At 34.4% G+C, this 13,947-nt stretch overlaps 1 protein-coding gene across 11 annotated transcripts in view; it reads left to right on the top strand.

Annotated features, from left to right (window-relative positions):
• ABCC9 (ATP binding cassette subfamily C member 9) overlaps positions 1 to 13,947 on the top strand; it is a 157,526-nt gene that overhangs the window by 25,203 nt on the left and 118,376 nt on the right. For all 11 annotated transcript variants that reach the window (XM_045072907.1, XM_045072908.1, XM_045072902.1 and 8 more), the window contains 4 exons: positions 2,431 to 2,552; positions 9,996 to 10,162; positions 11,138 to 11,380; positions 13,440 to 13,634. In XM_045072907.1, the coding sequence (XP_044928842.1) occupies positions 2,431 to 2,552; positions 9,996 to 10,162; positions 11,138 to 11,380; positions 13,440 to 13,634 (727 nt within the window). The remainder of the gene's footprint in view (positions 1 to 2,430; positions 2,553 to 9,995; positions 10,163 to 11,137; positions 11,381 to 13,439; positions 13,635 to 13,947) is intronic.

Below are 13,947 nucleotides of genomic sequence, written 5' to 3'. Positions count from 1 at the left end.
TGGGTGATGGGCATTAAAGAGGGCATGTGATGTGATAGGCACTGGGTATTATACTGAACTAATGAGTCATTGAACATTATATAAAAAGCCAATGCAGTACTGTACCTTGGGTAATTGAATTTAAATTTAAAAATCTATATATGTATATATATACTTGTGCAGCTTTGTAAATAGACAACTAATAATATAATAGCAATCCTAATAAGAAGACTAACATGGTTAGTCTTCCTTTTTTTAACCGATTTGGGTTAACATGGTTAAAAGACCCATGAAACCCCAACAAAGAAATGCCACAATAAATATAAAACTTTATTGTAGCCGTTGTGATCTTTATTCATCCCTTACTAGATTGTCTCCCTTAATTTTGTTTTGTCATTCTTTTTCTTTTTTTTTTTTTTGTCATTCTTTTTCTAACTTCTTGAATTGACTACATAATTTATTTATTGTAATGCTTTCTTATTGAATATGTTTAAGTTTAGTTATGAACTTTCTTCTGAGTATGGTTTTGACCACATTTATTTATAGGCCTTCATAGGTAGTATGCTCATTTTTAAATTCCTTAAATATTAGACACGTGATTTTTGTAAAATTCTTTCTTTGGTTCCATAATAAAAGAATACTAGAAGCACTTCTTAATTTCCATGCTGATGAAATATTTACTTCCTACTTTTTCTTTTTGACCATTTTGAACTATTTCTGGGGGTGGTGGGTGGTTTTTAAACCAGCCTTTATGTTCACATTTTTGTTACCATGTCCATATTAATGATTCCAAATGTATCACTGGTCATGTTTCAAATCTCTGCATACGGTGGGCCTATTGGACAACTCCCTTTGCATGTTTAATAGACACCTTCATGGTCCACATGGCCTTGCTGGAACTTACTAGCTTCTTTTCTCCAATCTGCTCATACTCTTCAGGTCTTATCTGGTTACGCACCATCCACCCAGCCCCCTTTGGAATTACTCTTTATATCTCCTTCACCATCACCCTAAGACCCTAACACTATTAATGTCCTGTCTATTTTAACAATGAATATTTTCCAGATGTTGTATTACTTCCATGTTTCTGCTGCCAAAGCTTAATTCAGGCTTTTGTCATCTCTTGCCTGGCCTATACCCATAATTTGCTAACTGCTTTTCTTCCTTCTTTGTCTCTTTCCTCTCCTCAGAGGCACACACTACCTATAGACTCCATCATCCACCTTATTACCGGATTGATTTGTCTAAAATTCCCCCAAATCGGACTATACCACTTACTGTTAAAAATTTCGATTTTCCGAAAGATCAGATTCCAGCTCCTTACCCTGACACACAGAGCCTTTCACCATACATCCTATCTCGAGCTTTCTGTTTGAGAATATTAAACTACTTGGCATTTTGAACACATTACACAATTTTGTGCTCCTATGTATTTACATATTCTGTTCCCTCTTTTTAAAGTGCTCTTCTACCACATTCCTGACTGGTGGATTCCCTTTTATATTTCTGTTTCCACTGTCAGCCATACCTCTTTGAAGTGTCTTTCCCAAATGCTCCTCTTTCCCCCTTCTCAAACGCGTCACTCTCTGCACCATTTATATATGAATGTACTTAAGTCATTTGAAAAAAATTAAATGTTACTAGGTGGTATTATTAATGTAAATGAGTTGAGGGCTGTCTACCATGCAAAGCTGGTTCTGTCATATTTCCAGCCCACGTGAAGCTCTCTATGGCCCTCAGAGTGAAATCTTGTCTCTTTTCAGTCATATTCAGTTGCATGTGATACACTGAAACAGTCTTCCTTCTTCCTACTCTAGGCAGCAGTTCCTCATTCTCAAGGCAGAGGTGGGTTTCTTCACAAAGGTTTCTCTTCCCCAGACCCTGGCCCTGCATGCACTTACAGTCCCTTCCTCTGTGTAACAATTTTCTAGTTCCTGTTGCTATCTCCAGTAGACTCCAGGCATGGTGACCCTGGATACTGTATCTTGTTGCGCCCATGGTTGCATCTCAACCTCTAATAGTGACTGAACCCAGTGAACAATGGAGAAATCACTAAGGGCAATAAAGTTTAGGGAAACTATCAAAGGAATAAATGTACTTTTCTTGTACATTAGAGTTCATATCCTTGTGGTTGTTTTTACTTGCTTTAGGTGTTCACTTATTTCAGCAGTTCTGCCCTTCAATAGAGGAGAAGTTACATGTTTGCTCTTGTGTTTAAGGGCTTGTTTCGCTGTGGGACCCAGTCCTCGGTGTTGGGATAAATCCTTTTGGCAGAATTATGTCTCCCAGTGTAGTCTTCCTTTGCATGTTCTCTGAGCAACGACTATTGCATTCTGTTATTTTAAGTATCTTATTACTTAAGGGAACGTTTTAATGAACAATTTGGAAACAAAATGAGAAGCTGTGGGCAACGACCATCTCTAGACACTGATACTGTACCACTCTCCGCAGACGGCGGGAGTCCCGGCATCTCCACCTCTTCATGCCAGCTGTGATGGGATTTGTCGCCACTACAACATCAATAGTATATTACCATAATATTGAAACATCAAATTTTCCTAAATTACTCCTAGGTAAGTATGATCAAGTGTCGCCCTCCTTCCTGGAGCTATTTTTCTTTCTCCTCCTAGTAACGCTGTCTCTGGGGGTTGGGACTGGGAGCGTGGGAAAACCACAGTAGTTAATTTCTCTGGTTTCCTGGTGAATGGGGAGATGAAGATAAACTGAGTGCTCTGGGCTGTGAAAACTCCGTTCCCCTAGGACATCTGTTCTCCACTAGATGCCCCTCGTGTTGTGTTGGCATGTGGCAGGAGAACCAGGAAGGGTGTGCTGGCCTTCTGTCTCGCAGAATTGAGCCCTTGCCCCTCCTGCCCCAGGAGCAAGTCAGTGTGTCTAGCTCCCTGCTCTTCTGTCTCTGGTTTGGGATCCTGAGGCATTTTCTGAAGGTCCCAGCTTTTCACTGATGCTGTGGCAGTGTCACATTCTTTAGGGCATGGCTGCTGAGGTGTGGGGGACCCCGGGGCAGCAGAGTGTGCTTCACAGGCTGCTGGAAACTGTGCGTCCTGAGAAGTAGCTGTCCTCAAAAACATCTGCTTCATGCCTAACCTTTTCTTTTTCAGCCTCTCCAGCCTCCTTGTCCTGTGGAAATCAGAGGGTTCTAATTTTATTTTTGCCTGACATTGAAATAATATCACTTATCCCAATTAGTTGTATTTAATTCTCTGACCAATCTTTGCATTCTGTGGTGTATAGTTTCATAAAGAGAGCTAAGAGGAAGCTGTAGAACATGGATCATAGCTGGGCTTCCAGGGCCTGTAAATATCCTAAAATATCCTAAAATCACGTGTGTTTGTGTGAATGAATCCTGACAATTTTACAAGGTACAGAGAATGCGCTTGATTGTTTAACGATGAAAAAGACATTGATTACTGATATAGAAATTTGGAAAAGTAATAATTAAACCACACAAATATTTTATTTGCTTGTCCAAGGACATTAAAATTTGAAAATGAGTTAGTGGAAAACACTATTAAAGCCTGTGTTGCGCCACATTATATGATTGGGCAAAGGCAATCTAGTACAAACAAGTAGACCGGGTTAAATGTTAATTTAAAAGGCTTGTCAAAGTCTGAATTATCTTAATAGAAAGCTGTTTAGTACCACAGGAAAGGCAGATGTTATCACAGAAATCTTTTTTTGAAGATGCCAAGAAAAAAGAGTGAAATCTTTAGTAGACAACAGCAAAAAATATATATACCATTGGGAATCCAATACATTAGACGTTTAAGTTTCTGAGAAACTGATGATGAAAAAGATATGAGTTATAAGATTTAAAAGGGAATTAGAATTCCTTAGAAGGCAACTAGAAGAGAAATGTGCATTTTGATAATATTTTGAAGGAGATGAGATCCCAGTCTGGCTGTAGATGCAAGGCAGAGGGCACAATCAGATCATATTGTTGGAAGGACTTATGGAGATAAAACATAGTCTAAATTTCTCATTATTTTAGGAAAGAAATATTTGGGCCCAGAAAAATTACGCTTATTTTCAGATCACAAAATGAGTAATTTTGTCCCAACATTATATTATGAACATCACCAAACATACAGAAAGTTGAAAAGAACCAAGTGAATACTCATAAAATTCCTAATAATTAAATTCTTCAATTTCCATTTTATTCTATTTATTTGATCACATTTCTGCATCTTATTTTTTTGATACATTTTAAAGTAAATTGCAGACATTAATATGCTTCACCTCCTAATTATTTCAGAGTGCATATCATTAACTAGAGTTAAATTTTTCTACAGTTCTTTTTGTTAAGATAAAACTTACATGCTAAAGTACAGAAATCTTAATTTACTAAATGCACACACCTAACTGTAGAACGGTTCCATGATCCATGAAAGTTTTCTTGTGTCAATCCGCAATATCATCTCCACAGAGACAAAAATCTAATCTGAATTTCCTCCCCAGCATAGATGGGATTTGTCTGTTGTAGAACTTCACATAAATTGAATAATGCAGTATAAATTTTTTTGTGTAACACTTCTCACAGCATGATTTTTTTTGAGGGGGGCTGATCCATAATATAGTATAGATCAGTATTTTGTTCTTATAATTGTTGGATACTATTCCATTGTATAAATATACCACAGTTTTCCGTTCTCTTGACAATAATTACCTGAATTATTTCCAGGTCTGGGTTATCATGGAAACAAACAAACAAAACAAAACTGGTATAAACATCCATGTGCAAGTTTTTCTGTGGATATGTGTTTTTTATTTCCCTTGAGTAAATACCTAGGAGAGAAATTGCTGGGTCATAGGGTGTGTAGTAAATGTTAATATTTTGTGAATAACCCACAAGATTTTTCCCAAAGTGGTTTACTTTACATACTCACTAATAATGTGTAGGAGTCCCAGTTTTTCCACATGCTCACCAACATTTGATGATTTGGTCTAATTTAGCCATGCTGGTGGGTGTGTACTGATAATTCATTGTGGTTTGAGATTGCATTTCCCTGATGGCTAATGATGTTGAACACTTTTTGATAAGTTTATTAGCCATTTGTTATATTTGTAAAGTAGCTATATCATATCTTTTGTCCATTTTTTATTGGGTTGCATTCTTATTATTGAGTTTCTAAAGTATTTTGTATATACTAGATATTAATATGGCATGGGATACATGTTTTGAGAATTTTTTTTTTCCAGTCTGTGGCATATGCATATTCATTTACCTAACAGGGTTTTTTGGTGAGCAAAAGAGTTCAGTCTTGTTGTACCATAATTTATCACTTTTTCATGCAGAATTATTGTTTTCTGTGTCTTAAGAAATTTTTGCCTCTGCTCAAAATATATTTTCCTCATAGTATCCTGTTTGTTTGTTTAGTTTTTTTTTTTTTTAGAAGCTTTATAGTTTTAGTTTTTATTTTTAGGACTGTGATCCATTTAAAATTAATTGTGTAAATGACGTAAGGCTGATGCCGAGGCTCTTTTTTTCCAAATGGAAATCCATGTGCTCCAGCACCATTTGTGGAATAGACATTCCATGCCTTGTTAGATTGCATTGGGACCTTTGTGAAATATTTGGATCAAGTTACCATTTTAGTATGATCTATTTTTCGGCTCTATAGTTTCTGTTCCTTTGATCTGTTTGTGAGTTTTATGAGATTACCATTCTGTCTTAATCTGATTACTGTTGCTTTGGAGGTCTTGAAATCATATAGTGTACCCATACAACTAGTTTTCTTTGCTTTTCTCCTTGGATGTTCTAGTTCGTTTATATTGCCATATGTAGTTAGAGTCAGGTTGTCAATTTCTACCAAAAAAAAAAAAAATCTCAGTAGGATTATGATAGAGATTGCGCTGAGTGTTTAGAACAATTTGGAGGAAAGTTGACATCTTAGCAATATTGAATTCCACAATCCATTTGTTCTTCATTTATTTAGGTCTTCTCTCATTTCCCTTAGCAATGTGTTATATTTTCAGGGTAGAGGTCTTCCATGTCTTGTTAAATTACTAGCTTTTTTGTTTTCCCACTGCTCTTATGAATAAACTTGTATTTTAAATGCTGTATTCTAGTGGCTTCTGTCATATATATAAAATACAGCTGATTTTATATATTGACCTTATATTTTGAAACTTTGGAAATTTACTCATTACTTCTAATTATTGCTTTGTAAGTTTCTTGGGATTATCTAGATATGCAAACATACCATCTGAAAATAGAAGAGTTATATTTATTTCTTTTTAAACTTTATGCTTTTTTTCACCATATTGAAATAACCAGGATTCCAATATAATGCAGAATAGACACGGGGAGTGTGAAATCTTTGTCTAATGCCTGATTTTAGGGGAAACATGGTCAATATTGCATAATTAATTATAAAGTTAATTACAGGTTTTTCATAGAAGACCTTTATCAGATGAGTAAATCTTCCTTTATTCAAAGCTTTCTTGGGGTTGTTTCTGTTTTTTGTTTTTTAATGATGAATAGTTGTTGAATTCTATTAAGGATTTTTTTTTTTTTTGCATCCATTGGGACAATTATAGTTCCTTTAATGTGCTAAATTAGTTGACTTTTCAAATGATAAAGCAACCATGAATTCCCGGGCTATGTTACACATGGTCATGATATATTATCCATGCTATATATTCTTAGGTTTTGTTTACCAAGGCTTTTTAGATCTATGTTGTGAAGAATATTGGGTTTGTTATTTTCTTGTAATATCTTTGCCAGGTTTTCCTATGCTGGGTTATATTGGCTTCTTAAAATGAATTGTAAAATGTTCTTCATTTCTCTATTTTCTGAAAAACATTGTGTACAATTAATTTTATTTCTTCCCTAAACATTGAATGAAATTCATTCATCAGTAAAATCATTTGGGCCTTTTAACAAAGTAAGGATTTTATTTTATTTTATTTTATATATATATATATTTTTAAATTTTTTTATTTTTTATAAACATATATTTTTATCCTCAGGGGTACAGGTCTGTGAATCACCAGGTTTACACACTTCACAGCACTCACCAAAGCACATACCCTCCCCAATGTCCATAACCCCACTCCCCTTCAAAGTAAGGATTTTAAATGTAAACTTATTTCTCTATTAGACATGGACTCTTCAGAGTTGGTCCCCCCCCCTTCAGAGTATTTCTTGTTATGTCAGTTTTGGGAAGTTACAAGTTTCAAGAAATTTTCCCTTTCATCTAAGTATTTTATTTATTGTTATAAAGTTCAACATAGTCCCCAATTATCTTTCTTAAGTATGTAAAGTATGTAGGGATAGTTATTGTTTCACTCCTAATACTGGTAATTTATGATTTCATTCTTTTCTTCATTAGTTTAGCTGGGGACTTAGCAATTTTCTTGATCTTTTTAAAAAAATCAATTTTGTTGGCTAATTTTCTCAATTATTCAGTTTCTATTTCATCACTTTCTACTCTTATCTCTATCATTTTCATCCTTTTATGTATTTTGTTCATCATTGTTCTTTCCCTAGTTTTTAAGATAGAAAATTAAATCATTGATTTTGGATCTGCCTTTTTTTCTAAAATAAATATTTAAAGCCATAAATTTTTCTTAAAGTATTGTTTTAGTTGCAAGCCTTAAATTTTTAATATGTACTATTTTTATTATAATTTAGTTTGAATACTTTCTGATTTCCCTAGTGATTTCTTTTTCAAAATGCAGTTAGTTAGAACTATGTTGTTTAACTTGCAAATATTTGGAGACTTCTAGATATGGAACTGTGTGGGAAGTCTCGAAGTTTACCTTCTTGAAACTTGTAACTTACCAAAACTCATAGTGGTTAATAGTATTCAGATCTAAATCTAAATTTAGTATTTTTTATGTATTAGTAAATTTGTATTTTTTATGGTTGTGTCTCTAAAAAATTGACCTTTGTCATTATTAGAAGTTTTCAAAGTTTCTAATAATGCTCTTTTTTTTCCAAGTTTTTATTTAAATTCCAGTTAGTTAACATACAGTGTAGTATTAGTTTCGGGTAAACATTTAGTGATTCAACACTGAATATATCACCCAGTGCTCATCGCGAGTGTACTCCTTAATCCCCCACCCACCTCCCTCTGGTAACCATCAGTTTGCTCTCTAAGTTAAGAGTCTGTTTCTTAGTTTGCCTCTCTCTCTCTCTTCCTTCTCTCTTCGCTCATTTGTTTTATTTCTTAAATTCCACATATGAGTGAAATCATATATTTGTCTTTCTCTGACTGTCCTATTTTGCATAGCATAATACTCTCTCGCTCCATCCCTGTCATTGCAAATAGCAAGATTTCAATTTTTGTGGCTGAGCAATATTCTATTGTGTGTATATACCACATTTTCTTTATCCATTCAACTGATGGACACTTGGGCTATTTCTATAAATTGGTTATTGTGGATAATATTGCTATAAACAGCAGGGTCTGTGTATCCCTTTGGATTAGTATTTTTTTTTTAAGATTTTATTTATTTATTTGACAAACAGAGATCACAAGTAGGCAGAGAAGCAGGCAGAAAGAGAGGAGGAAGCAGGCTCCTGCTGAGCAGAGAGCTTGATGCGGGGCTTGATCCCAGAGCTCTGGGATCATGACCTGAGCCGAAGGCAGAGGCTTTAAGCCACTGAGCCACCCAAGCACCCCTGGATTAGTATTTTTGATGACAGTATTCTTTGTTTTAAAGTCTACTTTATCTAAAACTATGTAGCCACTCCGGATTTCTTGTGTTTACTGTTTTCATTGTGTATTTTTTACTTCTACTTACTTTCAATCTGTTTCTTCATATGTAAGATGAATCTCTCTCTTTTTAAAAAGATTTTATTTGTTTGAGTGAGAGAGACAGAGCACAGGAACAGTGGGAGGGGCAAAGGGAAAGGGAGAGAGAGAATCCTAAGCAGACTATGTGTTGAGCACAGAGCCCAATGTGGGCATCAATCCCAGGACTACGAGATCATGACCTGAGACAAAATCAAAGTTGGATGCTGAACCAACTAAGCCACCCAGGTGCCCCAAGATGAAATCTCTTTAGTTAGCATCTAGCAGCATGTAGTAGTCTTTTTCCCCTTCAAATCTATTCTTATATTTTCTATTTTATGCTAGAACAAGATAGATAATGAGCTTATATGCCAAAGTTTCCATTCTTTTTCACTATGGAAATTGTGGCCACTTCTAAACTTCAGTAACTCTGATAAGTGTTATACAATGGATTGTCTCATGTGTGTTTCAGATTTCTTCTTTCTCAACCCATATTCACTTGTACTGAGCCTTATTCAAAGTTTGAAATATACTGGACCTTTGATTTCTAGTAAATTGTGTCCATCTCATATTTGTTATGAAAGGCTGGCTGTGGTTAGGAGAAGGTATAGATCCCCACCTTTCTCAACCCGCTGCAGAAAGTCTGGGTTTGTTCTGTAGGCTCATCATTCTTCTCTTCACTTTGTGGAGATGTATGGCATTTTAAGCCATTTGCATGAGAAGAGTTAACTTACTACTTGAATTTTGATCTGTAAAACAGAAACCCCGTTATATAGCTAGTGTGCATTCCATAATAATTCCAGGTAATACCATTAGACATACCCCTGGCAGCTGCAAAACACTTACCTATTAGATCGGTGACAGAGATAACAACTTGTGAATTCTTCATATAGTATAATTGGGACTTCTTTAAAAAAAAGACCGGGAGATAGAATTAATTTTAAAGTCAACAGAACTACACTTAAGTTCTGGAGTGTAGATTATTCCTATTTACGTGTCTTTTTACTTCTGTCCATCTACTACAGAGTGGAAGCACTAGCATTTTTAAAGTCATTACCACACCTTCAGTTCAAAACTCTAAAAGTACCCTGGGACATACGTGTTATTTTCTTAAAAAATAAAATTATGTGGAAATAAAATATTTAAAATTATTTTTGTTATTAAAAAGCATTATATTTATATTGAAATGTCAATGAAGTTTAAAAAATATATCAGGGAAAGACTGCATCTTTTTCCTTTTCTTTTTTATTTTTCCAGCCCTATTTCTGTATTGGGTCATGGCCTTTATTACAAAAACCATAAAATTGGTTAAGTACTGGCAGTCCGGTTGGGGAGTATCAGACCTGCGTTTCTGCATCACTGGCATTATGGTCATCTTGAATGGACTCCTCATGGCTGTGGAGATCAATGTAATTCGGGTCAGAGTAGGTATCTTATCATTTTTTTTTTAATTGCTGGAATTCAAGACCCCAATATTAAAGATTATAGTCAGCTAGAAATTACTAGTATTCAAGAGGATGAAGAAATGTATATCCTCTTGGTGTATAAAAGTTGAACTAATCACTAAGGCCATTAGTGTTCCAGAAATCTCAGTATGACCCTAGAATCTATTTATTCATTTGTAAATATTGATTGATTGTTATGTGCCAGATACTATGCTCAGTTCATATTATGGATGAAATTGTTTTCATCAGGAAATTCCATCATCCATGATTTGTCCCAAGCACACTTATTTTAATAAGCAAACTACTATATTTCTAGAAATTTCAAAATGAAAAGAAGACAATATGTTTGCTCATTTCACTGCTAAAGAAACTTCTACAGAGTTAACTAGCTATATCCAAAGTCACACGGTCAAAACTCATGCTTCTTGTGTTTTGTATCACAGAATGCTGTTACGTTGTGTGACATAATAGTGAATGATTTTTCAATATTCATTTTCGACCAGAGCACTTTGAGTTTGCTCTGAATGGCAAGTCACAAGCTGTAAGGAATAGTGGAGAAGTTAGTGAACATCAGCCAAACCATGTTATTACCAGAGTGTGACTCAATAATGGTGTCAACACATTAAACAAAAATCTAAATAATGTAAAAATCTTTATTTAGTTGACCCTATCACAGGCTATCATGAAAGACTGGTTCTTAGTAATAACTATCTTTTAAAGAGATAATCTGTTTGTATGTTTTTTTTGGGAATTGTCCATAAATGCATTAATCATAAAATCTGGCATTTTAGGGAAATTATTTCAAAAAATGTTTCCAAAGAAATGTAAGAGGTACAAAAATACACATTTTTTGTCTTCCTGAAATGAAAATGTAGATAAGGTTAAAATTTTATTTTAATATGTGGAAAAAAGAACTAGGTTAATTATTATTCTGTGGAATTTTTCTTGCCACAGAGATATGTATTCTTCATGAATCCTCAGAAAGTAAAGCCTCCTGAAGACCTCCAGGATCTGGGTGTGAGATTTCTTCAACCATTTGTGAATTTGTTGTCAAAAGCCACATACTGGTGGATGAACACGCTTATCATATCTGCTCATAAAAAACCTATTGATCTGAAAGCAATTGGGAAATTACCAATAGCCATGAGGGCAGTAACAAATTATGTTTGCCTGAAAGATGCATATGAAGAACAAAAGGTAATTTAATATCTGTTTTTCATGTCCATAATTGTAGAAACTGGCTCTGTTGGGGCGCCTGGGTGGCTCAATCATTAAGCGTCTGCTTTTGGCTCAGGTCAGATCCCAGGATCCTGAGACCGAGCCCATCAGATCCCTACTCAGCAGGGAGCCTGCTTCTCCCTCTCCCACTCCCCCAGTTGTGTTCTGTCTCTCTGTCAAATAAACAAACAAAACCTTAAAGAAAGAAAGAAAGAAGAAAATGGGTCTGCTAAGTATAAAGTCACTAAGCTTAAATGGTTAAGAAAGGTCAGATTTTCTGTCTATGTCTTTCCCAGTAATTTTGAATCATGTGAATTGGGCCACTGAGAATACACCAGCAGAGGAGATAGAGGAGGGATAGAGGGAACACTATTTTTTTTTTTCTGGAACCAAGTGGGAAGTAAAAATTAAATTCGAAGATCATGTATATCTAATCCTTATTACCATATAATGTTAATAATTCATGGAATTGTTATTAACTTTTTTCAACTATCTGGTCAATAATTTTTTTATATAAAGGTAAAAATAAATCATATAATAATCACATTTAAGAAACTAAAATCCCTAAATTAATTATTGACCAAATTTGGAGCCTGTATTTCAGATTTGAGAAATTGAATTAAATAAAGTTAACCTACCTATTCCATGTATCATCCTATGTGTCTGTCAAAATTGGTTTCTTCTGGTACTTTCTTTGAGAAATTGCCTTAAAAACCTTAAATATGAGCCTTTGGATATTTTGAATTTGTCTTGTTATTATTTATATAGTCATGTGTGCTCTCCACAATGGTAGATGTAATTTATATGGCAGTCATCTACAAATATTATTGCAATTGAAATAATTAGTTTTCACGACAACATTTGAAAAACGTAGGGTATAGTGAATCAGTTACAGTTCTTGTCTGTTATAAATCAAGACAACAAAGCATTTATGGTAAATGATGAAAATGACCTCTGTTTTCTGTCAAAAATGTGTCTTATGAAATTAATATTGCAGGAAATGGTTACTACAGATGAACCTGAGTCATCTCTTTGGTTTCACCTCTGGGAAAAGTATTGCATAATATTTTTTAAAAACTCCTTTGCTGAAGTAAAGATTAACAGTATAGCCTACACGTAGTTTAAATTTTCTTTTTTTTAGTCTAAGTGTTCTGAGTACTCTTTATAACACACATCAGCTTGAATTTAATGAGTTAACATCTTGCATTAATAAACTTTAAAAAATAATCAAATTATTTATCTAATAGGGAATCGAATATGAAACACAATCGAATTCTATTCCACTGAGTTGGCTTCTCACAATGAAATTTAAAAAAAAAAAACGTTATCCACTTCCTCTCGAAGACTTAATTGTGGTGATTGTTCAGGTCTTAAAACCCTTTCAACAAACCACTAGAGATGGGTGAAATAATGTGTTGGCTTAAATATATATGCCATTCTTCAGTTTTGCATTTTTTTGTCAAATGACTTGGAAACACAACTTTAAACAGTACTGACTACTATTCATGGAGAAATACCTGAAAGAGAAACAATTTGAGGCTGAGATGATCTGTTTTGTTTAGCTTGTAGTAAAATATCTTTAGCTTATGATAGATATCTTGTGACGGAGTAACTCCAGAAATTTTGTCTTGTCTTCCAATAAGCTTCATTTTTACACTTTATGATCTTCTTTTCCATACAATGGTATTTGGTAATATTCATGACAGATACCCATGTTCCAAACAAAAAAGAATTGAAATTATTTTGACCTTAAGAATTTTGGGTTATCCATTGACAGCTAAAAATAATGCAAAGTCTTTGAAAATCTGACCTATTTACTCCTCATTCTATCCCATTAAAAGGTGTTCAGTAGCTACTGTTTGCATAAAATGCAATGGTTTATGGAGTATGCATACTGTATTAAAGGGACTCATTAACACTTACTTATAAACTTCAAATATCATGAGAGATATCAGAAGGAATTGCCACAGTTGCTGAGATTAATTGCTGTGCTAAATTTTTAGTTTGGTTCATCTGTGCTTTTTTTCCTTTCTTTCAGAAAAAAGTAGCAGATCATCCAAACCGGACTCCATCTATATGGCTAGCAATGTACAGAGCTTTTGGGCGACCCATTCTACTTAGTAGCACATTCCGTTATCTTGCAGACTTACTGGGTTTTGCTGGACCTCTCTGTATTTCTGGAATAGTTCAGCGTGTGAATGAAACCCAGAATGGGACAAATAACACAACAGGGGTAAGTTTGTGGTGCTTCTGAAAGGAAACATATTATTGGCAGATTTCATTGTAATTGTTCCTTTTTATTAATGCAGTTCTTTGAACAGTTCAAACAGGCTTATTTACAGAGAATTGAATGCATTTAAAAGGAAGAAAACAATAATTTCCCTTGTAGAGAAAATTATATGTTTATGCATTCATTGAATGGATCTGTTCAACAAAATTATTTCTCAGATTCAGAGCCTATAAACATTTAATGAGTATCTACTATGGGCCAGAAGCCATGCTCAGAACTTTCACATTGATTATTTTCTTTGATCTTTTCAGCAACC

Source organism: Mustela putorius, unplaced genomic scaffold (assembly GCF_011764305.1).
Source record: "Mustela putorius furo isolate JIRA1106 unplaced genomic scaffold, ASM1176430v1.1 tig00537227_pilon_pilon_pilon, whole genome shotgun sequence".
NCBI classification, from domain to species: Eukaryota; Metazoa; Chordata; class Mammalia; order Carnivora; family Mustelidae; genus Mustela; species Mustela putorius.
This window is presented reverse-complemented; position numbering and strand designations above follow the sequence as displayed.